The 25,941-nt window shown below is 43.8% G+C and overlaps 1 protein-coding gene across 2 annotated transcripts in view; it reads left to right on the top strand.

The window, feature by feature from the left end:
- The window catches only part of ABCC1 (ATP binding cassette subfamily C member 1 (ABCC1 blood group)), a 103,135-nt gene extending 78,222 nt beyond the window's left edge, over positions 1-24,913 (top strand). The window contains exons 20-32 of one of the 2 annotated variants that reach the window (XM_006119586.5): positions 730-753; positions 2,683-2,767; positions 3,716-3,854; positions 6,729-6,936; positions 7,406-7,716; positions 8,739-8,938; positions 9,550-9,676; positions 10,352-10,453; positions 16,404-16,550; positions 19,437-19,595; positions 20,887-21,053; positions 22,102-22,296; positions 23,326-24,913. In XM_006119586.5, coding sequence (XP_006119648.3) covers positions 730-753; positions 2,683-2,767; positions 3,716-3,854; positions 6,729-6,936; positions 7,406-7,716; positions 8,739-8,938; positions 9,550-9,676; positions 10,352-10,453; positions 16,404-16,550; positions 19,437-19,595; positions 20,887-21,053; positions 22,102-22,296; positions 23,326-23,434 — 1,973 coding nt within the window. In that variant the 3' untranslated portion in view covers positions 23,435-24,913. The remainder of the gene's footprint in view (positions 1-729; positions 754-2,682; positions 2,768-3,715; positions 3,855-6,728; positions 6,937-7,405; positions 7,717-8,738; positions 8,939-9,549; positions 9,677-10,351; positions 10,454-16,403; positions 16,551-19,436; positions 19,596-20,886; positions 21,054-22,101; positions 22,297-23,325) is intronic. The other variant, XM_006119587.5, reaches the window with a different exon arrangement.
- Positions 24,914-25,941: the final 1,028 nt, after the last annotated feature.

Here is a 25,941-nt window from a genome sequence, read left to right on the forward strand (position 1 = left end):
GAGCATCAAGTTTGGTTGTTGGTCTCTCTCCAAATGTTGAACTTTGGAGTCTTTGTGCTGGTGCAGTATTTGGGTCAACATTATTCAGGAGATACTTGATCCCAGCAGGTAAGGGTCTGGCTCCTCTCTAGAGGCCATCGTTTATCTCTAGGAAGATGGGGTCATTTTCTTTTCTCTCAAAGGAAAAGCTATTCCATGCTTTGTGTTCTGTACGAGGTACTTGGCACTTTCTAAATCTATCCAAGTAGGATGTATTTTATATACATTGTATAAGGAAAACAGAGGTGAACCCACTTGTCCTGCCTTACAGGTGAAGAGAGAATTGCACTGGACAAAATAATGGCGAGAGTGAATGCTAGAAATGTCAGAGGCAAAGAATTCTGATGTTAACTCAAATGTAGCTAATCCTGCAGCTGGACATTGATTCTCTTGCTCAAATGAAAGCTAATACAGTTGTACCTAACAAACCTCCTCTGACTTGTGTTCTGCATATCCGTATTTCTACACAGCTGTCTTAGTAAACTTTCATTGCCAGTAATCCTTTTATTAAAAAAAATCCTGCTCTTTAGTTATCATTCTCTTCTAGCTGCTATTAATATATAGCTGCTAAGAAAGGAGAAGATTTGCCTTGCTTTATTGGTTTATAGCATTTTTCATTTGAGTTCAGTGCTTGTTTCTAAACCACATCATCACCTTTTCTCCCCCCGCCTCCCCATCCTGAACACACAGATCCAAAGATAGAAGACGAGGAAGGTTTGTGTTGGTTTGCTCAGGTGTTTTTCTGCATGTAGATAGAGGAAATAGTTTACTGTCATACAAAAGATTTGCATGGTTTTGAAAAAGCGGATGTAAACCTTTCTAGATGTAAAATATTTATTAGAATGAACCATTCCTCCTTCACTAGCCACAGGTAACTTCTTTTTTGTCACTTTGCTTTGTACTCTCTCTTATTAGAGCAGTAGAGATGGCTGCAGTTTGTTCACTCGTGTGCCTGCATCATTGTCCGCCTAAGTTTCTGCATGAAAAATAGTGTTGGTTAGCTTCTTGCTTCATACCCTTAGGCCAGTGTTTCTCAAACTGTGCTCCGCGGAGCCCCAGAGCTCCGTGAGATCTCTCCAGGGGCTCTGCGAGACTGACGAACTGGAAACATTGATAGGTACAACACATACAATCAGTGGACTGCTGGGACTCTGCATAAATTTTTATGCATGTAAAGGGCTCCGGAGCCCAAAAAGTTTGAGAACCGCAGCCTTGGGCAGATAGCATGCGGTTTTGTAGTGCATTAAAACAGTGGCTTAAACTTCAGCAGTCGGTATGCTGGCTTCTAAATAACAGAATTGATGACTGTAGTAAGTCTTTGCTGTAGGCGTTGACTTCCTTTCTGCCCTGCTCAACCCTCCCTCCACATCCCAAGCCTGCCCACACTGCACCCCTTTCTCTAAGCCTCCACTGCCACCCTGCCTCTTTCTGCCACCCTGCCTCTTTCTCCAAACCTCCACTGCCACCCTGCTCTGCCCTAGGCCTCATTTCCATTCTGCCTCTTCCTGTCCCCTCCTGCAAGCGTGCCTCATCCCTGCTCCCCCTCCTCCTCCCCCTCCCCTAGCACCTCCTGCATACTACAGCACATGTGGGAGGAAGGGGGAGAAGTTGATTAGTGGGTGGGAGGAGCTGTGGGGAGGGCTTGGCCACTGGTGGATGCGGAGTACCTCCTGACTTTTTTTGTGAGTGCTCCAGCACCTGTGGAGCCAGTGCTGATGGTCTCCACTCCCCACTCCTCCAGCCCCCTCCTGTGAAGGACCCGAGCAATGCCCAATAAATCTTCTAGTGACAGATACACGTGTCAGGGTCCAATAGCTGTACTAGACACACTGTTTTCTAGAGTTTCATTAAACTGTCTAGAGAAAGCTTTGAACTTAATTCTTGTTGTTTATCGTTGCTGTTTCACAGGCTGTATAAACTTCACATTTTGATTTGGTTTTCCAAGCATTTTGGGATAACTTGCCTAAATGCAATACTTCCTCTTGTTAATAGAATGGGTTTATATAGGTGTTTCAAGTGAAACGTAACACTTTATTTTTTGCTTAAGGTTAGATTTATAGAAAGGCCTTTCTAGTTACTTGGCTTCAGTAGGATGTACTTGATTCATCCTATTGGAAAGTTTGTTTTTTGCCTGCTGCATAGTGCGAGTTGTCTTGCATTCCCCAGGCTATTCTGAATACATCTTCTACCACTGCATTAAAACCCATTTTATGTCTGTTTTCAAGTTTACTCTAAAATGAAAATAACTTTGTCTTTATAATGAATAGTCAAGACATATTTTTGAAGAGTAAAAAAAGCTCATAGCATCTTTTAAATTAGTCACAGCTTGTACTGTACTATGAAGCTAATGAGTGCTTTCGTGTCAAATACATCCCATAATCCTACTTCAAGTATCCACTTTAGTGTGCGTTGAGTAGGGCAAGGAGCATAATATCTTTGAATTTACTCAGTAAGATTAAGATTCAGACTAGTGCAAAAAAGTATGATTGTTTAAACCCATTAGACATAATTACCATATAGAGAATTAATTGCTTAATTGTGTTGTCCCTTTTGGATGCAATTCTGGTGCACAAATATTTGATGGGTTTTGAGTATGACATCTTTAGCTGTGACTAACTTTGCTCATTTTTGCTTTTCCTGCAGATGCAAACAGCCCATCTGTGAAAGAAGGAAAGCCGATGGAAAATGGTGTTCTTGCAAATGAAGCAACAGGAAAACCGATAATGAGGTATGTAGCTGTTTCAAAGCAGAGTAGATCAAAGTGCACTAGGGAAATGGGTGTGCAATAGTGGTATTCATGCAGACAGCGAGTGTGACACACTAATGTGCTACACATGTACAGTCCCAATAGTCTGTGCAATTTCTCGTCATCTAGACAAACCCTTAGTCTTTTTCTTCTGCTTTATGCTGGACAGTTTGCAGCCTACTCTACAGAGTATTTTTGCTCTTTGTGAGAATGAGTTTCCTTAAATAATTAAGTCTTTTGATTTGAGCAAAGACTTAGAATACCCCTTCAGGCTTCTCAAAGAGAACATCTAAGGCTATTTTGTAGTCCTATAGTGTAAGCCTTGTGCGGGAGTTCATTTGCCAGTAAAAATTGAATTTCCCATGAAAATGTGTAAGCCTTTTCTTCTGCATGGGTTTGCATTTTCTGGGTGGGCTTCAGTTCAGGATACGCATAACTCAGTCCATGCCTTCTTTAAACATCATAGACATGCATGTGCCCATTTCTGGAGAGACAGTTCAGTTGCAAATTTTGAGATCTGACAAGTTATGTATTAAATATTACGGGGTTAATTTTCCAATGCAGCTGATGATGGGAAAACTCTTGAGTTCTGGCATCTGCGCAAAACAATGGCAGAATCCAGAAAGGCTGATTTTAGGTTTTGTTGTTCTTTTTTTTACCAAAGGATCTCTTTTCCTTGAGTTTGATTGCTCAAGCAAGAAACCCTTTCTGGCATGTTAGTCTATTATCTTGTACTTCTTCTGAAACACTTGTCTTCAAGTGCCAAGGAAGTGCAGTCAAGTAGAGAATAATGGCTCATTGCTTAACACTCACATGCATTCTCTCGTAAGGGAGGTTTCTGCCTGACTCGGTGAAGCATAGAGTAATTTTGCACCCAGACTTGTAGACTTGGGTCATTGAAATCTGATGGTGTTTAAAAATGTTTTTCAGACAACTCAGTAACTCGTCCACCTACAGTGGAGAAACAGGGAAGTCTTTGAATCAGACTAGTACAACAGAGCTTCAAAAGGCACCCACAGAAGAGAATGCTTGGAAACTTACGGAGGCTGACAAAGCCAAGACTGGGAGGGTGAGATTTAATTATTTTCTTTTATTTCTGGATCTAGTTATCAATAATGTTGATGATTCAGCAGACAATAGCATTCAGATACAGGAGCAAAGAGCCATAAGTGCTGGAATTGGGGATGCTGGGGTTGCAGCAGGACCCTCTTTGGCTTGAAATGGTTTTCATTCGATTCAGGGCCTACACTTTGGTTCAATGGCTCTCAGCAGCCCTGCAGAGAACAAGTAACTAGTCGGGGAGGCGCTGAGTTGACCGGTCATGTGTAACTTCATGGATTGATCATTTCTAGATGTGCTGCAATTAAACTTGCATCTCAGATTTGATTGTAGGCACAGAAGGGGGAGAGAGGGATGAAATAAAAACGTCTCTTACACTGGTGTGGTTGGCACCATTACTTGGCAAGCTGGGGAAAAAAATGAAGTAAAAAGGTTGTGACCAGTTCTGTGACCTGAGCCACATTCTAGAGGGATTGGAATTAACTGGATTAAAACCAAGTTTCCACGGTCTGATCCAAGTGCCGAGTCTCAGTGCACTCGGGAGTTTTTTGTAAGTCATGTGAACTAGATCTTTGAAGGGAAAGTACCATATTTTAGCGCATATAACCTGTGGGTTATATGCGTTTTTACAAACCTCGCAGTCCTTCCTTTCCTCTTCCCCCCCCACCCCCCCCACGGGGTATACTCGGGTGTGAGGTATACAACATTTTTTTTTTACTCACCTGGTGAGTTCCTGCGTAGCCTCCGGGTGGGGGAGCGCTCATCCCCCGGTTCCTGTGCAGCTGCAGGAACCAGGGGGGATGAGCACTCCCCTGCCAGGAGACTGGACTCTGGTGGCTGCGCAGGAACCGGGGACGTGACTGTCCGCCGGAACCATAGAGTTTTAGGCTGGCTAATTCTCTCCCCTCCCCCGGCACCGTAAATTGGCTAATATACCCTGGCACAGTTTGAAATAAAAGTCTTGTATACCTTGCGGGTTATGCTCATGCACGGGGTATACAAGATTTTTTTACTCAACTCGGAAAAACAACGGGGTATTTTCGGGTGCGGGGTATTTTCGGGTGTGGGGTATATTCTCTAAAATACGTTACTTCTCTGCTGCAGCACCGATGTCAACTGTTTCACTTGAGTCTTTCTCTAAGGGTGTGTCTAGACTACAGGGTTTTTTCCAAAAAAAAGGTGGCCTTTTTTTGAGGGGGGGGGAACTTCCCCTCCGTCTAGACTACCACTGTGTTCTTTCAAAATTAAATCGAAAGAATGTGGCGGTTTTTTTGACCGCAGTAAACCTCATTTTACGAGGAAGAACGCCTTTTCTCGAAATGGCTCTTTTGAAAAAAGGCATTCTTGAAAGCAAACAGGGCTTTCTTGAAAGAGAGCATCTAGACTGCCTGGGTGCTCTCTTTTGAAAGAGGCTGGTAATCTAGACGTAGCCTAAGTGTAGCTTAAATTTGAAGTCCCATTCAGACATATTGGGCAGTAACCTTGGGCTCACAGTTTTCCCTTTTATTGTAGCACCTCCATCCTGCTGTTAAGTGGTACTCTGTTATGTGGCTTGGGAGCCATGTTGGCATCATCATTAACCAAAGAGGCACATGACTCCTGTCTGCCCTGCACACCACCCCCAGCAAACTCACACATGCTATATTAAATATATAACTATAAATATGACCAAATTCTCTAAAATTTTCTAATACATTTTCACTTAAATGGAAACTAAATTTAAGTAATTTATTGAATGATGTGTTCAGAATGTGGAAGGGGACTCCTGGCTGAGGCAAAGACTTGGGGAATGGAACGGGATGAGGGCTCCAACTGGGGGTACAGGCTGGTGTTGGAGAAAAAGTGTTTGGGGTGCAGGAGATGCTCAGTGCAGAAAATTGGGGTGTGGGTGTGGGCTTTTGATGGGAGTTAAGGTGTGGGTGGGGGCTCAGGGCTGGGCAAAGGTTTGGGGGCAGGGTGCTTGCCTCAGGCAGCTCCCATTTGGTGGTATAGCAGGACTGAGGCAGGCTCCTTGCCTTCCCTGGTCCTTAACCACTCCTGGAAGCAGCCACTGTGTGTGTGGAGGCTGAAGGAGGCTCCACATGCTGTCCTCGCCTGCAGGCTCCATCCCCACAGCTCCCATTGGGTGCATATTGCAGCCAATGGGACCTGCGGAGGCAGTGCCTGCAGGTGAGGGCAGCACGTGACTAGAGCATTGGCGCTTCCCCTTGCCTCTGCACAGCTCTGGCCCAGTGAGGAGAGGGGGGACAGCCACGTGCAGAGCTATTTTCCTCTCCCCTCCCCCCCATCATCCAAATTAACACCGGGATTTAGTAGCTGCACGAGGTGTAACGGTTAACTCGAACTAAGGACTTAGTTCGAGTTAACGTTTGACTGCCACGTGTAGCCGCGAGCAGTTAGTTCAGACGAAGGGGATTTAAAAATGGCTCCTGGATGGTAAGGTGCAAATAAAGCCTGGGATATTTAAATCCCGGGCTTCATTTGCAACTTCGAAAGCCTACATTAGCCTCCCTAGTTCACTAGCCCCCTAGTTCATAGACATTCACTGATTAAGCACTTTCAGGGTAAGTGCCTAATGAAAGTCACTTAATCAGTGTCTCGCTTTCTGAATGCATGTAAAAGTGGCAGTGCCTGCCAACATCCCAGGGCAGGTGAGGGTCTCAGAACTAACCTTTGCAAGGCATTCTGGTAGAATATGGTGCAGGTGTTGCCAGACGTTGGCTTTCTGGCACAGGACCAGTAGGTATTTTGTGACCCACCATAAAGATGTAAACTCTGTAACAAGTATGTTGATTTCACCAGTCTGTTGGTGGTGTTTAAATATGAGTGTTTTAGTCCTGATACTTCCTGTGTAAAGTGACTTTTTTTCCTCTTACATCTTTAGGTAAAAGTGACAGTGTATTGGGAATATATGAAAGCCATTGGACTCTTTATCTCTTTCCTGAGCATCTTCCTTTTTTTGTGTAACCATGTAGCCTCCCTGGCTTCCAACTACTGGTTAAGTTTATGGACAGATGATCCCGTTATTAATGGGACTCAGCAGCGCACCCATGTCCGGCTAGGAGTATATGGAGCACTGGGAATTTCTCAAGGTTTGCCTGGAATTATCTATTAAGTTATTTTAAAACTGACTGGTTCAAAATATTAAGCCGAATGTTAGAATGATCAGTGACTCGTGTGTCCGAGGAGCTGGGAGCAGAGCTAGGCCAGCACCTGAGGGGCCAGTGGCTGAGGGGCTGGGAGTCGAGCCGGTCTAGCAGCTGGGGGGGAGGACGACCAGTGGAACTACTTCAGTAGCAGGGAGGCTGTCGGCTCCCAGGGAGAGCTGAGGCACCAGCACCAGAGGTGCCAGAATTAACCTCCCCATGTCTAGCAAACTCCTTAATTTGGGTTTGGCCACGTCCCGAGGATGCCACTTGCCGCCGTCAGTGACTTAAATTGTGTTGACTAAATTTTCTATGGTTTAGATTTAATTTATTATTAAAACACAGAATAAGCATAATTAGGTAAAACGTTCCTGCCCAGGGAGGGGAAGAAAGTTAACTTGGTTTTCTTTTTCAGGTATTGCTGTGTTTGGCTACTCGATGGCTGTGTCAATAGGGGGGATATTTGCCTCGCGACACCTACATGTTGACCTGCTTCACAGTGTCCTTAGGTCTCCAATGAGTTTTTTTGAACGAACACCCAGTGGGAACTTAGTGAACCGGTTCTCTAAAGAAATTGACACTATAGACTCAATGATTCCTCAGATAATCAAAATGTTCATGGGCTCCATGTTTAACGTCATTGGGGCCTGCATCATCATTCTCATGGCTACACCAATAGCTGCCATTGTCATTCCACCGCTGGGATTTGTCTACGTCTTTGTGCAGGTAGGGAACGTCAGCCATTGAGTTCACTCCAGCGTTTACCTCTCCTCTCCTTTGGTTACTTGGGTTTTAGATTTGATATGATTGTGACTTGAGTCCATGTTTGACTGACCATTTATGGGCACCGTATGAAGTAGCTGAGCATGCTCTACTTGGCCATTCTGAATAGGACTCTGTGTCAAACCATGAATAATTTTGCTATTAGGGATCATTTTATTGTACCGACTACCCAGAAGATAAAAGGAATGTTTTAATATAACTGGTCTTAAAGAAAATCGTAGGAATCTAAGGTGCAGTATGTAGGGTATTTCGCATTCAGAGCTCTAGTAGGAGTTTTCCAGTGTAATTCAAACAGCGTGCTGCTTAGAGGCACAGATGTATGAAGTGGAGGTATGGTCAGAAAAGTAAGCCTAAAACAGGGAGAGAATAGGATTGACAGCAACTCTTTATCTCTAGTCGGGCTCCCTGTGTGTATTGTCATGCCTGCTTACTTCAGTGGCCAAAAAGACATCACTGCTTTGCTCCTGTGATCCCTGCTGAGCCAATACAGCCTTGGAAAAGGGAATTGGCTTCCCTTTTGGCACGGTGGTTTTGTTCACCAAGTTCCAGTCGAGCAATCTTTTTTTCCTGGTGGTGGTACCTGATCCAAAGTGAACTCAGCTTGGCTCTCAGATCCCAGAGTGAGTTGTGAGACCAGCATTTGAGGGGAAAAATATGTCTTTCTGATGTGATCTGGGGCCATTTGGTGGTGACCGATCCCCACGATGCTGTGTTTACCGTGCTTCTTACAAACACAGTCAGGCTAGATGATCATATTCTCTCTCCTGGTTTTAAAATCCATGAATAAGTGAATTTTCATAGAAGCAAATAGGATTTCTCTAAATGATGGGTAGAACTTCTATCCAGAGTAGAAGTCTGGGTGAGAGTTGGCTCCCTTGACTCCCTGTACTTAATAGGGACTGCAGTTGTGTCCAGGCTGTGTCTTCTCTTTAGACTCCTAGTGTTCTCCTCTATGTGATTTCCAGATATTTTATGTGGCCACCTCTCGCCAGCTGAAACGCCTGGAATCGGTCAGCCGCTCCCCAGTGTATTCTCACTTCAATGAGACTCTCCTTGGTGTCAGTGTCATTCGAGCCTTTGAGGAGCAGAAGCGTTTCATCCAGCAGAGTGACTTGAAGGTGGATGAGAATCAGAAAGCGTACTATCCCAGCATTGTTGCAAACAGGTAGGCGGGTGCGAGGGCTGGATCAGCACGCCGAGAGCGGTCGCATAGTGAGGTGAGGTTCTGCAGTCAAGTACAATCCATTGATTTCAGAGGAATTGTTGCCAGGACAAGGACAGCAGGTCTGGGGCCTAACGCACTGCTTCGCTGCCAGAGGCAGCGGTTTTTGCTTACTGAAGCATGTATTTAGAAAGATTTTGATTTTAATTTAGAATGGGACTGCTGAGCTCGTGTTTCCCAGGCCTTTGCTAAATGAGTGCTTGGGATGCATAGGCAGGGCGAGATCAGCACCTGCAGGAGCCCCTCCTTCCCTTTCTGTTCATTTTGCTTAACTGCGGCTGCACTGGGTACCCAAGACCCATCCTGCTCAAGGCTAAAACAAGCATTTCTGCCCTTATTAGTTTCATGTGCTTCCACAACCCATGCTTCTGGACATGATCCAAATGTGCCAGTTCCCATGTCATTGGCAAAGATGGAGAAGAGTAGTTGTAAATGACTCAGTATAATCCTATATTCAAAAAAACAAAGTGAATTGAAGCATTTTCACCCTGAGTTTTTTTGTTTGTTTAGTGACCTATTTCTGGAAAATCGAATCCCTTGTTTGTATCTTGCAGGTGGCTGGCGGTCCGGCTGGAATATGTGGGGAACTGTATAGTCCTCTTTGCGGCGCTGTTTGCAGTGATTGCTCGCAAAAGCCTCAGCCCTGGATTAGTTGGACTCTCAGTGTCCTATTCACTACAGGTATATGCTTCAGGAAATCTTTCTGCACTTTAAGACCACATCCCAGTTACGGATCTTAATGGGTTACCCAGTCAGCATCACCCTTAACAGCCCCTCCCACCCCCTCCACCACTCTATTTAATCAGTTAACTGGTTAAATTTAACGTTTAATTGGTTAACTAATTAAACAGGATTTTACTTCCCTAATCCCAGTATCAGGATATAAATTTGTAATAGAATTAGAGTTGAGAATTGATATGCCTTCTGTAGTCACGTACAAATTGAATTCCCGAATTCTTTATGAAACAAGTCCCGGAGAGAGTATGTAATTTATGAAGCATGCAATGGTGAAAATATTTACAGATAAGATTTGAAAAGAGATTGAGGTGTGGCTATAAAGGGCTTTCCTATGTGGGAGGGACTGTAAGGAGAAACCTTTTGAACCAATTAAATGAAATTATGATGGACCCTGACTCTAGTAGGACAAATGGGGAGCTGGTTTAGGATCACACACAATTATAGAAGGAGGCTGAGTTTTTTTTCTCATTTTATCCCAGGTAAAGCCCGTTGTGTGTGTTTATGCATTTAATGAGCAGATGGCACTTTGAGTTTTCAGCTTAGTGTTGCATGCTAAATGTTCTGTATGTTAATGTCCATTTGCATTGTAAATTCTACATTGAGCAATTCTTTTTGCAGGTTACAACGTATTTAAACTGGCTGGTTCGCATGTCATCTGAGTTGGAGACCAACATTGTCGCTGTGGAAAGAGTCAAAGAATACTCAGAAATGGAGAAAGAGGTACATTGTGGCTAGTAGGTTTTGGAACTTCTCCCCTGAGAGCACCTATAATTTTATGTCAAAAGGTCTTCCCTGCTATTAGCCAATGCTGCAGGCTTGCATTGTATGGCTATTGTCTTTGTAATGCGATAGGAGGGGGGAGTTTCTTTCAAATCGGTGCTGTTCTTAGTTGGCTAGACTATGGTATTGGTTCCTGACTAGAAGAACTTCCTCTAAGACAGGGCTGGCAAAATATGGGAAAGGCCCCAGACGAGCCCAGACAGCATGGCGTAGCTTTCGCGGTGAAAAATAGCCTACTGAGTATGGTAGAACCAGGCAGTAATGGCTCAGAACGACTCCTCACCCTTCGTCTCAACACCACCACGGGCCCTATCACCCTCGTCAGCGTATACGCCCCAACTCTGAACGCAACATTGGAAACTAAAGACCGGTTCTATGAGAACCTAACATCTGTCATCAACAGCATCCCCGACAAGGAACAACTCATCCTTCTGGGTGACTTCAATGCCAGAGTAGGTGCGGACAATGACTCATGGCCTTCGTGCCTCGGAAAATTTGGCGTCGGCAAAATGAACGAGAACGGCCAACGCCTGCTCGAGCTCTGCGCTTTCTACAACCTGTGCATCACCAACTCATACTTTCAGACCAAGCCCCAGCATAAGGTCTCCTGGCGACATCCGCGCTCGAAACACTGGCACCAGTTGGACCTTATATTAGTTCGCCGCTCAGCTATCAATTGCGTCCTGCACGTACGCTCTTATCATAGCGCTGACTGCGACACAGACCACTCCTTAGTGTGCTGCAAGATCAGGCTGAACCCGAAGAGGTTTTATCGTTCAAGGAAACAAGGAAATCCTCGCATCGACGTCAGCAAGATGTCGCAGCCTGACCTGACGCAGAAATTCGCAGAAGCGCTTGAGAAGGAACTTGACGCCACACAGACAGGAGACTCTGCCATGGGAAAGTGGGAAACACTGCGGAACATAATGCACTGCACTGCCCTGGCAACCTTTGGAAAGAGGACCACAAAGACGCACGACTGGTTTGAAGCAAAGTCCTCTGTGATGATTCCAGTCATAGAAGCCAAGCGCGCCGCCCTGGCAGAATACAAGCGGTCACCAAGCCAGAGGAACCTACAAATTCTCAGGGCTACTAGGAGCAAGGCTCAACAGGTTGCCAGACACTGTGCGAACGAATATTGGCAGCAGCTCAGCAACGACATCCAGAAAGCAGCCATATCAGGGAACACAAGAGGCATGTACGACGGCATCAAGAAAGCGCTGGGCCCTACCAAGAGCAAAACAGCACCCCTCAAGTCATCTACTGGAGAAATAATCTCCGACAAGCAACAACAGTTGGGGAGATGGGTGGAACACTACTCTGACCTCTACTCCAGACGGAATACGGTGACCTCCGCAGCATTAGATGCCATTGAATGCCTGCCAATAATGGAAGAACTTGATGCAGAGCCAACAGTAGAAGAGCTCAGCAAGGCTGTTGATAAACTGGCCTCAAGAAAAGCCCCCGGCAGCGACGGGATTCCTCCAGACCTGCTGAAACAGTGCAAGTGTTCCCTACTGCACCCTCTTCACAAAGTGCTCTGTCAGTGCTGGAAAGAAGGAGCCGTACCGCAGGATATGCGGGATGCTAAGATCGTCACCCTCTACAAGAATAAGGGCGAGAGAAGTGATTGCAACAACTACAGAGGCATCTCCCTTCTTAGCATCGTAGGCAAAGTATTTGCTAAGGTCATCTTGACCCGACTGCAGAAGCTGGCTGAACGTGTCTACCCGGAGTCACAGTGTGGTTTCCGCGCAGAACGGTCAACCGTAGACATGATTTTCTCCCTACGACAACTCCAGGAGAAGTGTAGAGAACAGCAGATGCCCCTGTACGTCTCCTTCATTGATCTCACCAAAGCCTTTGACCTGGTCAGCAGAGACGGACTCTTCAAAATCCTTCACAAGATCGGCTGCCCACCAAAACTGCAGAGTTTGATTGAATCCTTCCACACAGACATGAAGGGAACAGTGCAGTTTAATGGCAGTTGCTCCGAGCCTTTCAGCATCAGCAGCGGCGTCAAGCAAGGCTGCGTTCTTGCCCCCACATTGTTTGGGATCTTCTTTGCCCTGCTCCTTAAGCATGCCTTCGGCTCAGCAACGGAAGGAATCTACCTCCGCACCAGATCGGACGGCAAGCTATTCAATCTCTCTCGCCTCAAAGCCAAGACGAAGATACGCGAGACGCTGATCAGGGACATGATATTTGCCGACGACGCAGCAGTCGTCACACACACCCAGGAAGAACTACAGTCGCTGATGAGCCGTTTTTCCATGGCCTGCAAAGACTTTGGGCTGACTATCAGTTTGAAAAAAACAAACGTCCTAAGCCAGGACACTGTCACTCCACCAGCCATCACAGTAGACGACTACCAGCTTGACGTCGTCCACCAGTTCACGTACTTGGGCTCCACCATCACCGATAATCTCTCCCTTGACGCTGAGCTCGACAAGAGGATCGGGAAGGCAGCCTCTACTTTAGCCCGCCTGACAACCCGAGTGTGGACCAACCCCAGGCTGACAACCGCAACAAAGATGGCAGTGTACAACGCCTGCGTCATCAGCACCCTGCTGTACGGGAGCGAGACATGGACCACATACGCGAGACAAGAGCGGAGACTGAACGCCTTCCATCTACGAGGTCTGCGCCGCATCCTGGGTATTACCTGGCAAGACAAAGTCTCCAACTTCGAAGTTCTGACTCGAGCCGGCCTCCCCAGCATGTACACCATGCTCCGACAACGTCGCCTGCGTTGGCTTGGCCATGTACGCCGCATGGAGGATGGGAGGATCCCAAAGGACATCCTCTACGGGGAACTGGCATCTGGGAAGAGAACCACAGGGCGCCCGAACCTGCGATTTAAAGATGTCGTGAAGAGGGACATGAAAGCCATCGACATAAACACGCAGTCCTGGGAAGACCTCGCAGCAGACCGCCCAAAGTGGAGGGGCACCCTGACCACACAGCTCAAGTCAGGCGAAACGAACATGATGCGTGCATCAGAAGAAAAGCGAGCCCGCAGGAAGTTACGCAACAACAACAGCCAGGGAACCACCTATAGCTGCGACTTCTGCGGCAAAGAATGCCTGTCCCGGATTGGCCTTTTCAGCCACCAACGACGCTGTCCCCGACGCTGTCCCAGACAATTCGACACGAACCAAGACGAGAACTAGGATACGTCATCCATGGTCAACTGACCGACGGAGGCCAACAGGAGGGGGGAGTTTCTTTCAAATCGGTGCTGTTCTTAGTTGGCTAGACTATGGTATTGGTTCCTGACTAGAAGAACTTCCTCTAAGACAGGGCTGGCAAAATATGGCAGCCTGCCAAGACACTGGATCTGGCCTGTGGATGCAGTGAGGGCTCTCAAGCAGGCTCCTTGCGTTGCCCCGCCCCAATCCTCATACCACTCTGGAAGGTGGTTGTGGTGTCCTGTTTGTCTTTGAACAGCTGTGAGCCTGGGGGAGAAGGGTGCTTTGCGTGCAGTTGCTGCCACCAGCAAAATCCCATTGTCTGGATTCTGGCCAATGAGAGCTGCCTGTTTGAAAAATAGGTGGCGCGCAAAGCACCCCTCCCTTTCTCCCCTCAGGCTTGCAGAAATTCAGACGCAAAAACCTGAGAAACCTGCTGGGCTGCTGTCTGGAAGTTGCCCAGGTAAGTCGCCCATCCAGAGCTGGCCTTTGGCATGTGGATGTTAAGGACTAGTCGACTATCCAGTAGGATAGTCAACTAGTCGCTCTCTTCCTCCCCTCTTCTCCCCCCCCCCCACCTTGCTGCCTCTATCAGATAGAGCCAGCAAGAGGGGGGTACTTCAAAGAGGCAGCGCCGCACAGAGCTGTGGCGTTTCAAAGGGGCAGGGCCACACAGCTGATCCCAGGCTCTAGGCGGTGCTGTCCCTTTGAAATGCTACCACGATGTTTCAAAGCGGTAGTGCTGTGTGGATCCCGGGGTCAGCTGTGTGGCGTTGCCCCTTTGAAACACCACCACAGCATTTCAAAGCAGCAGCACTGGACTGAGCCCGGGGTCAGGTGGGGAGCCCCCTACTGATCCCAGGCTGCAAGCCACTTTGAAATGCCTGGTGGAGTCTAGGACACTGGGCTCCGTGCGGCATTTCAAAGCAGCAGTGCTGCTTGGAGCCCGGGATCAGCTGGAGACTCCCCAGCTGACACTGGGCTTCACATGGGCACTTCTGCTTTAAAATGCAGAAGAGCCCCCGGTGAGGCTCTTGCGCTTCCACTTTGAAATGCACTTGTGTGGAGCCCAGAGTCAGTGGGACTTTCCAGTGGCCCTGGGCTCCACGCAGCGTTCCAACTTTAAAATGCACAAGTGCCCCCTTTGGGGCTCTTGTACATTTCAAAGGCAGAACACGGAAGTGCCTATCGAATAGTTGAGTAGTTGATGGAAACTCCATCGACTGCTTGACTAGTAAATTAATCGCTAGTTAACATCCTTACTCTGCCACCTCATTATCTCCCTCTGCCCCCTATCTTAACCCAAACCCTCTGTCCCACCTCCTGCATACATACCCCCTCCCAGACTCTGCACCCCAATCTCCTGCCCTGGCTCACAAGCCCCTCCTATTCTAGGTCACAGCCCAAACCCCTGCCCTCCGATCCTCAGGCCACCATGGTCTCCCTCACCCAAACTCCTTCCCAGACCCTACCTTCTCCTGCACCCCAATACCTTACCGCAAGCTCACTTCTGCAACCAACCTCCATTCCAGACCCCACATCTCCTCCATTAATATCATGGAAGAGTGCGGCACTTGACTACTTCCCAAATTCTTGGAAGGGTCCCCCATCAAAAATGAATGCCCACATCTGCTCTAAGATGTTTCTTACAAGGGAGTCTGGAGATCCTCATGTTTGGAATTTGCTTTGTAAAGCTCGATTTTTTTTTTTTTTTTTCTTAGTTAATGCTGTGACTGCCCCTTACTGGCAGAATGTTAACTTTGCATTTCTTTCTTCACTTCTAGCATTTGTATCTTTTTTTTTTTCCATTTTTTCATTATTTGCACTTAATTTATGGAAAGCTTTGTCTGTTGTCTAGTCCATACTAAATTATGCAAAATTAATTTTTGGTCTGATAATGACTTATGTAAACTTCTTTCGTTCATGTGTGTTTCTCTTCTTAACCTCCTTCCTCCACACACATTTATGTTCAGCATTGTGTTCATAGGAAGCCAAACACTCAAATCGAAACCCAGCACCCAGGCCAGTCTGAGTTATTTGCGGGGTGGGGATACAAACTAGAGGGTTTCTCCTCACTCCTTTCTTCTTGTGGTTCCTCTAAAACTTTAAATTTCCTGATTTTTTTAAAAAATGTTTAATTGGCTCTAGTAACAAACTCACTGGGATCTCTGCTTTAATAAAACTGCTGATTAGGATAAAAAACCCTGCTCTTTTTGCACGCCCACTGAAGTCCAAATCAAAACTCGTTTGTTACCCCCACACAAAGTATTCAATGTTTGTTGTCTCAGACAAGCTTTTTTTCTAGCTTCTGTTTAGGCTCTTTGGGTTGGCAGAGCAGAGTGTAACTGTTGCAGGACCAGTTTGTCATAATATTTTCTGGTTTTGTTATTTTCACATCAGCAACTGTAGAGAGACTTATCCTGGGAGGTGAAGTTTGTTTTACTCAGGACATAGATTTTTCATAACCTTTGAGTCAGTTCTTGCCCTTGACTATAACCTGTAACTTCAATATCTTTAATGTAGTTGAATTTGTCCCTGTGTGTTTTTCAAGTACAGCCCTTTTTGAAAACTAGACTTATCCTCTTTTTCCTTATTCAACCCATAGTGGAACTGTTTCTTTAGTTTGCTCAGTCTAGAAGGGTAATAGATCATCTGTTAATGACAATCTATCTGAATGTGTGGGCAATTTGTTCTTTCAGGCTCCGTGGCGTATTGAACAAACTGCTCCACCAGACAACTGGCCCCATGAAGGCAAAGTAGAGTTCAAAGGTTATGGCTTACGTTACCGGGAGGACTTGGATTTAGTTCTGAAAAACATAAATGTGACCATAAACGGAGGAGAGAAGGTAAGTACTATGGCTTATTGCTTATATACCCGCACTCCACTTTATAAACTACTAGCAGAATGCTGAGAGTTGCGTCCTTAACTCAATTAAATGTCTTTTTTTGGAAAATAAAAGGAAAATGTACATGCTTTATTGAAATGATTGTATTTTTCATATTTTTTTCATGAAGTTAATTTTTTTATTTCAGATTTCTTTCAAAAAGGAGTTTGTTAAAATTTGTCCATTTAAAAAAAGAACAAAAAAACCCTAAAGTTAAATGGGAATTCCATCAAATGTATTTTTTTCTTTATCCCAATAAACTCTTATTATTCACTGTTTTAACAAAAAAGGGCTATAATCAATTTGGTTTCCAATAACACTGCCTTTTAGTTTTCAAACCTTAAGCATTGATTTAGCTGTGCCAACACAGAACACTACTCCACAATTCTCTCTTCTATCTCTTTCCTGTAAAGATTTATTGAGAAGCCATCTTATTTCAGGTTTGTCCAATATGTCTGGCTCATCTTAGAACCATAGAATCATAGAATACTAGGATGGAAGGGACCTCGAGAGGTCATCGAGTCCAGTCCCCTGCCCTCATGGCAGGACCAAATACTGTCTAGACCATCCCTGATAGACATTTATCTAACCTACTCTTAAATATCTCCACAGATGGAGATTCCCCAATCTCCCTAGGCAATTTATTCCAGTGTCTGACAGTTAGGAACTTTTTTCTAATGTCCAGCCTAAACCTTCCTTGCTGTAGTTTAAGCCCATTGCTTCTTGTTCTATCCCCAAAGGCCAAAATGAACAAGTTTTCTCCCTCCTCCTTATGACACCCTTTTAGATACCTGAAAACTGCTATCAGTCCCCCCTCAATCTTCTATTTTATAAACTAAACAAACCTAATTCCTTCAGCCTTCCCTCATAGGTCATGTTCTCTAGACCCTTAATCATTCTCGTTGCTCTTCTCTGGACCCTCTCCAATTTCTTCACATCTTTCTTGAAATGCGGTGCCCAGAACTGAACACAATACTCCAACTGAGGCCTAACCAGTGCAGAGTAGAGCGGAAGAATGACTTCTCGTGTCTTGCTCACAACACACCTGTTTGTGCATCCCAGAATCATGTTTGCTTTCTTTGTAATGGCATCACACTGCTGACTCTCATTCAACTTGTGGTCCACTATAACCCCTAGATCCCTTTCTACCGTACTCCTTCCCAGATAGTCGCTTCCCATTCTGTATGTATGAAACTGATTGTTCCTTCCTAAGTGGAGCACTTTGCATTTGTCTTTATTAAACTTCATCCTGTTTACCTCAGACCATTTCTCCAATTTGTCCAGGTCACTTTGAGTTATGACCCTATCCTCCAGATTAGTCGCAACCCCTCCCAGCTTGGTATCTGCAAACTTAATAAGCGTACTTTCTATACCAATATCTAAATCGTTGATGAAGATATTGAACAGAGCTGGTCCCAAAACAGACCCCTGCGGAACCCTACTTGTTATGCCTTTCCAGCAGGATTGTGAACTATTAATAACTACTCTTGAGTATGGTTATCCAGCCAGATATGCACCCACCTCATAGTAGCCCTATCTAAGTTGTATTTACTTAGTTTATTGATAAGAATATCATGCGAGACCGAATCAAACGCCTTACTAAAGTCTAGGTATACCACATCCACCGCTTCTCCCTTATCCACAAGACTCGTTATCCTATTAAAGAAAGACTGAACCATTTTCTCAGTTATGACAGTTTTGAAGATTGTATCCTGTCTTCGGACAATGGCCAATGCCAGATGCCTCAGGGGGAGCGAACAGAACAGGGAATCATCAAGCAATCCCTCTCCCGCCACCCATTTCCAGCCTCTGACACCATTCCTATCCATCCTGGCTAATAGCCATTGATGGACCTATCCTCCATGAATTTATCTAGTTCTTTCTTGAACCCTGTTAGTCTTCATCTTCACAACCACCTCTTGCAAGGAGTTCCACAGGTTGACCATGCACTATATGAAGAAAATGGATGGATGAGGTTCTATTGGAGCTAAAACAATAAGTCCTTTAGTGGCTGGTCTTTATAAGACAACAAGAGCCCACAGTTGCCAGCTAGAGTGGGACAGACACCCATGCTGTACATTGTGGGTTACACATGCTCAGTTTTCCTCAGTGTTCTTTTAGTACAGAAATACAAATAAATGTACTGGAGAATGTGTGGCCTTAACCGATGGCCTTTTCTTGTATTCAACACAAGCAAAATGAAATGGCAAATGTATGAAGTTTAAATTGTATTTACTGTGAAGAGCCTAAGTAATGTCAGAGATCCCATTTTACTGATTTCTGAATCCTTTTGTAATGTAAGTGAGCATATTAATTTATTTAAGTATTAAATGCACAGCAGTTTATATTAGTATAAACCATACAAGCGCAAATCCAAGAAAGGCACGTTTTTGTAACTTCTTAATCAGACAACTGAGTATTATGTTAATAAGCACAATTGTATCCTAAATTCAGGTGGCAAAACAAGATCCAAACCTGTAGCTCCACAAAACACATACAAATACAGGAACAGGTGTGATCTGAACTTTGTCAGCGCCTCTCTACTTAGCATTTTCACCACAATTCCATTTCCCTGTCCAGGAAAGTCCCAAAGCTTTTCAGGTGACATTGAGATTTTGATGTGCTGTTCGAGGGGTATTTTCACTTTCTGGATATATGTGCTGTCAGTTGCTTATGCCAGCTTAGTTCTCCGTTTTCTTAACACAGCTGCTTGGCACAGGGTAGATGTAGGGGTTGCAAGACCTTCTGAAGCTGTGGCCACTTCTGGACATTTTCGGTGGCACTTTGACTTTTTCCTTTTTCTCAGAATTAGTAAATGGTAACTTCTTTCTGTGCATCTTCTAATAGGTGGGAATAGTTGGAAGAACAGGAGCTGGAAAATCTTCCCTTACTCTAGGATTATTTCGAATCAATGAGTCTGCAGAGGGAGAGATTATTATTGATGGAAATAACATTGCAAAAATAGGGCTCCATGAGCTGCGGTTCAAGATCACCATTATTCCTCAGGTAGGTGCAAAGTTCCCACAAAAACCACAATTAATTTCTTAAGGCTATTGAGACTTTAATGAACTGGATTCGTATCTCGTTAATATACCTTATTAGTGTCTGATTCAACACCCAGTGAAGTCAGTGGGACTCTTTCCATTGACTTCAGCTGACGGGGGGAGGGAGGGTCAGATTTCTGTGCTGGCTTTATGTAAAAAGTCAGACTGGGCTGAATTGGTTGGATGCCATAGAAGCAGGATCCATGGTCTTCTGACATTCTGAACTCGTTGTGTTTAAACTCCTTCATAATAGATTTTCAGTAGTCACTTAGTTTCTGATGCTGCAGATTGCTCAGCATAAGTGTAGAGTTAGGAGCAGGTAGTATAACTGGTGCGATGAAGGCCGTTAGAAGCCTCTAGTGCTTCTGGACCAATAGAGAGTATATATAGATTGCATATTTCAGAGTGAAGATTTCTCACTAGATTTACTGTAGGACTCAATACATTTCACTCTGTTTTCACTATGACTTGGTAGATAAAGTCTGGTCTCTGAGGTTCACTTCTCTTTGGGAACTGTGAGAAACAACATTAATCAGATGGGGACTATGCCACTGATCAGGTTATTGTTTTGGGCTTGAAGTCTGCTTATCTATTTCTGCATGACTGAGTCACTTCCTTACTCGGGGCGCGGTAGTGAAGTGTCATTGAATTTAGTTTTTAAAACAATTGGGTTTATGAGTTACTATTCTGTAGCAATAAGTTTACAAGCTTTTCTGCCTATTTATAATAATGTAAAAAAGAATTGGGTTTATATAATGTAGGAGGTTTTTTTGCAATTCATCTATGATGGATCTGGGTAATAGGTTTGGTCAGGGAATTGTATTGCTTTTGCCCTTTTTGAATCATTCCATATTAGATTCCAGCTCTGCTGCCACTGTTGATTGCAAGCATGGGATGTTTTTTGGAACACATGGTGCATTTACTGATGCAGCCAGTTCAGACTTTGGATCTTGTGGGAATGTATGCTGAATTTGGTTTTCACATGCCATTTTATTTGAAAAAGCTGTTTTGGCCTCTTAGTGGAAGATGGTTCTATAAATTGTTTGGTATTGCAACTAGTCTGAGGTTCTTTCTGCAAACACATTTTCTAAGCAAAAAATGAGTCATTTTATTTAAAAGAAACTCAAGAGTTTATATTTCTTTAGTTGCCTACAAAATAAGCTGTTTCTTTACCATTTAAATGAAAACTCTCTTGAAATTTTGCCATATTCTTTATATATTGAAGTGTTGAATGCATGCTATTTTCTGACTAGGATCCAGTATTATTTTCTGGTTCTCTGCGTATGAATCTTGACCCTTTTGAGAAATATTCTGATGAAGAAATTTGGACATCTTTGGAATTGGCTCACTTGAAAAATTTTGTGTCCTCTCTTCCTGATAAACTTAATCACGAGTGTTCTGAAGGTGGAGAGAATCTAAGGTACAGTAAAATGCCTTCTTTTTCAGTGACAATTTGCTGTTAGAGCTAAAACTTTTGACACTGAGAAACACGTTTTGTATATTCTTCCCACTTTATTTATCCAGGTTCAATACTGTACAAACACAAGCCATCCATGACCCATGAACCTTTAAAATCCATCTCAGACATCAAAACAGCCCTAACTATATAAATAAACTCTGCTTTTTTAATTCACTGTGTAAGACCTTGATTATCTTGTGTTTGGGAAGAGAAATTTTAACGTGAAATTGCCAAACCAGGCAGTTGGGTGTGTTTAAAATTTTTTAAGCTTTAAGTCATGAAAATAAAAGTACATAATTTAGAAATAGTAAGTTAAATATAGTAGATTTATATTTTGATTAACCTCAGCCTGTTGTAGTTGCTTATAATTTGGAGGGAGAATTATACCTAACAAATGCAGGGTTCATAGTGCTCTTGTAATAGAACTGCAATGCTAATCAGTAAGTTGAAGGTGTTTATTTAGGATTACAAATTGGCCATCAAACCAGTTCATATACAGAACTATTCCACAGAACTTTGCCACAGTCTGCACTATTTCAGTGCTATGGTCTGGTGCACTTACATGGAAACCCTTTGGTAATGTGTATTTTCCTAACAATGAAAACACTTGAAAACTTTTGTTACCATTACCAGTTTTTAGAGAAGTATCAGAACTTGAAGCTAGTTCTATATCTAAACCTTGCTAAACTCTCAGCATCTAAATTCGCAAAAGGTTGTATAGGAAACCAAGTCAGGGTTTGAAACAAATTACAAGTTTCTTACAAGTATCAGAGAGGTAGCCATGTTAGTCTGAATCTGCCCACGAAAGCTTATGCTCCAATAAATCTGTTAGTCTATAAGGTGCCACAGGACTTCTTGTTGTTTATGCAAAGACCCACTTCGTCAGATGCATGTCATCTACATGCATCTGAAAAAGTGGGTCTTTGCCCACGAAAGCTTATGCTGCAATAAATCTGTTAGTCTATAAGGTGCCACAAGTTTCTTACAGTTACCTTTTCTATTTTTGTAGTGTTGGACAGCGTCAGCTGGTGTGCCTCGCGCGGGCTCTGCTTCGAAAGTCCAAAATCTTAGTTTTAGATGAAGCCACAGCTGCTGTTGATCTTGAAACTGATGACCTTATACAATCAACAATAAGGACTCAATTTGAAGACTGCACTGTTGTAACTATAGCACATCGTCTAAACACTATTATGGACTATGAAAGGTAAAGTGATGCAACTGTTGCAAAGGAAAATTGTCTGTGCCTTGCACTGACTAGGCATCTCTTACTTGCATTATATTTGCTAGCAGGGCCGACTTTAACAAGCACAGGTCCCGATTCCGGGGGTGGGACAGCGCATGCGCTGCGCACCTGGGGTGGTGGCACTGCACATGTGTCGCTCACCTGGGGCAGCCCTGCGCATGCGTCGTGTGGGGCTCCATTCCGGGGAATCAGCCGAATCGGCCTAAAGCTGGCCCTGTTTGCTAGACCTGTTGTCAGCTGAAATTCGTGGGTTCTTTGTATGTGTCCCTAGTGTAAGCATGCTGACGGTCAAGTTCTGTCCTTGGTGATGGTTGTGCAACCCCATTGTCCATGGCATTTGCACAGATGTGGCTGAGGGCAGCACTTGTTCTTGTAATTGAAACATAGGCTCATAATGCTCCCTGTTTCTCTGAGTAGGATGTCGGAATCAAAACTTGACAAGCACCTGACTCAAGTGGTCCTCCCATCTTTCCGGACCTTACAATAGAGTGCTCTAATGGGACTGGAGAGCCACACGGTTGAAGGGACAAAGCAGAAATGGGCATTATATCCCCACCAAACTTGCAGGGATTCACCACTGCTATTAACACTCACTCAGTACTAATTCAGCACTCCAGCCATTCACAAGTAGAAGCCCCTGCATGTTTGGTTTGATTGCCCTAGGGGCTCCTAGCAATATTTTTCTGTCCTCTAACAGCGAGTTGGAGGTAGCATTTCAACTCTGAATGCTAGGTGTCATGACTTGATAGTGCTTGCTTTCACAGCCTTCTTGTTACAGTAACACTGTTGCTTTGCTTAGGCAGTCTAAGCACAAAGAAAATCAGTGTATCTGTAGTAGGATTCGTGACATTGGGGACAAATTCGTCCATTTGTGAAATTCTTACAAGTAGTTTCTGGTGTTTTCTGGTGGCACTGAGATGCTTTGCTAAGATTGCTAAAATTCCAGATACATCAGTATTTTGACCATTTTTTTTCCTTTTCCTGTTTTAGAGTTATAGTCCTCGATAAAGGCGAAATTGTGGAGTGTGATTCCCCAGCCAATCTACTTCAGAAGAAAGGCATTTTCTATAATATGGCCAAAGATTCTGGCTTGGTGTAATACAAGAACATAGTTTGTACGTGTGGGGAAGAGGGGTGAAAATTGACTGAATATAGACACTGAGAAGATTTTGAGAGCTCTGACTTCCTTTGTTCTGCTATTCAAACCAAACATTTCCACCTCCGACCCAGAAAAAAATCTGAGTTTAACACAAAGAATATAAGTAGCATAAATGCAATTTGGTTTTCCTTAAAGATTTACTTTGCAAGAAGTAGAAGTTGCGAATGTACTCGGCTAAAGACCAAACGTAGACCTGTTTCATCTTCTGCCTCAGATCTATCAAACTGCAGTTAAAAAATGTTTTCGTCCTTTGAAAGCAAGAAAAGTCCTTTTCCTCTTGATTCACTTATGATCTGAAGGTCCTTTTGTTTGAAAAATCTCTGTAAAATGCTACCTGTGTGTTCAGTTGACATTTACCATTTTCAGAACCATCTGCCATGGGCGACACTCAGTATATTTTTTGGAATAGCAATATGGCTCAACGTTTTTAATCCTTGTGAAATACTGTTGTGTGCCAGATCTTGCCTTGGCACATATTGTATGTGGTTAATGCTTTTATGCATTATGTTAACATTTTCATATGTGTTTATATTTTATAGCAGCAAGTTTGCAGAAATGTATCACTGATGAAAAAAACACACAGTCAAAACAGTATTTATTAAGCAGATATGGAATCTCTGTCACCCTAACACCAAAACTCTTGCTTGGATGCAAAAATTAATGGATTGCAACACTGAGAATCCAATTCTGTGCTTTCTATTCACTCAGTGGTTTTTACTTATGTGAAAAGCATCACTTATGCCAATGGAGGGAGAGGTACCCTTGTGAGTAAGGATTTACCTGACTGAAGGCTTCAGAGTCAGTTATCTTATAATTTGGTTGTAGTATTCTTTGTCATTGTATTTCACTGTCTAATATTTAATTCAGAAGCCCTGCCACATCCAGGACTGTTAGCCCTATGGAAACAGAGAAACCGTCTCTAGAGGCTGCTGCTATTAATTCTTAATGCTTGTGCAGAATGTGCTCTTACTGTTCCAAAAAATATATATACCTTTTTATTCATCAAAATGTGTGGGTAGCCAGAGTAGTCCTGTCAGAGCTTAATTTACAGTGGAGTCTAGTTCCAAGAAACTCGAGTGGTTTGGTTTTCACTTTGTAGGAAAAAAGAAAAGTTGCATTTTTCTCAAGTTCCATACAGTCTTATTTTATACAAAAATGGCGAAGTGACTGCAGTTTGAGTTCAGTGGATCCAAATATCTACCACTCTGGAAATGTGGACTCTTGTCTAGTTTTAAGGGCAGCAACATAGCTCCCAAGTGTCTTCTCTTAGATCAAAAGCTATTTATTTTATTTTTTGTAAGTTATGATTCTTTAAACTTCAGTAAACTGAAAAATTCTTTGGTATTTTTTGTAATAACTAGAATGGAAATAGGAATATTTGCGAAGAACTTGGAGTAAACTTCTGTTGTTTGAAAGAGATTGTCCCTATTTTTATTTTTTTTTTTACTGCTTTGCAATCTGTTGATGTTGGCTCCATTATTGACACAGTCTTTAAGGCCCAGAGAACTGTGGGTGCATCTGAGGTTGATGTTCATGCCTTCAAAATGAAGCCTGTAGAAACTAAGCCTCATCACCAGCTAAAGAATTAACAGATGAGAATAACGAGCCTTATTCTCAGGCCTGTTTGGAAGGGAATATGGGGAAGCATGTGCCTTGGGTGAGAAGATCATAGTCCTCAGCTGCATGGTATCTCTATGGAGTGCTGTTAAAATAACAATGTGAAATGAGCAGAGTGTGCTTTGTAGGGTGGCACATAAAAAGTATTGGCTCCCCCAGGTGGCTGCTGAAGATTTTTTCCAGTGTTCAAGATGCCCAGCTGATATTTGCTGCACTTTTCAGGTGGCACTGTCACTGCGTAGCTGTTCCATGAAAATAACGTTTGCAAATAAAAGTGATTCTTCTGGTTACCAAGTGCCTACTTTTAGACTAAGGGATGTGGTTATTCACCACCAAGTATAGTCTCTAAGGTCTTCCCTGGATTTTTATGAGGGTACTTCTCCTGCCGGATTTTGCTGGTGAATTACATTCCAAGCACTCTCTGCAAATCTATAGTCATGGCTAAAATAAGTAGCACTAATGAAGGGGCCACTGGGCAAAACAGTAGCGGCACTACCATCCCATGTGCCAAGTCATTACACTACTGGCTAAAATTTGGCCCAGCTACCCATCTGTCATGAGGGAGGAGTGGACATGCCAAACCTGAATGGTGTTGTGACCCTCTGCCATATGGAAGTAACATCTGAAGAGTCCAGGAAACCTCCAAATAACTGAAATATCTCAAAAAAGATCAAGAGTGGTAGGGTATGAAAGAGGTGAAGTGTGTCTAGTGGGAGAGGCCCTTTACCTTAATCTTTCTGGTCCCTACTGGTAATTGTTCCTTATCTGCATGAGTTAAAAATCATAGCATATTGCAAGCACCATCCATATACCCCTGTCCCCAGTCTCTT

The sequence above is a fragment of the Pelodiscus sinensis genome, chromosome 15, assembly GCF_052426305.1.
Source record: "Pelodiscus sinensis isolate ZL-2025 chromosome 15, ASM5242630v1, whole genome shotgun sequence".
Lineage (NCBI taxonomy): Eukaryota > Metazoa > Chordata > Testudines > Trionychidae > Pelodiscus > Pelodiscus sinensis.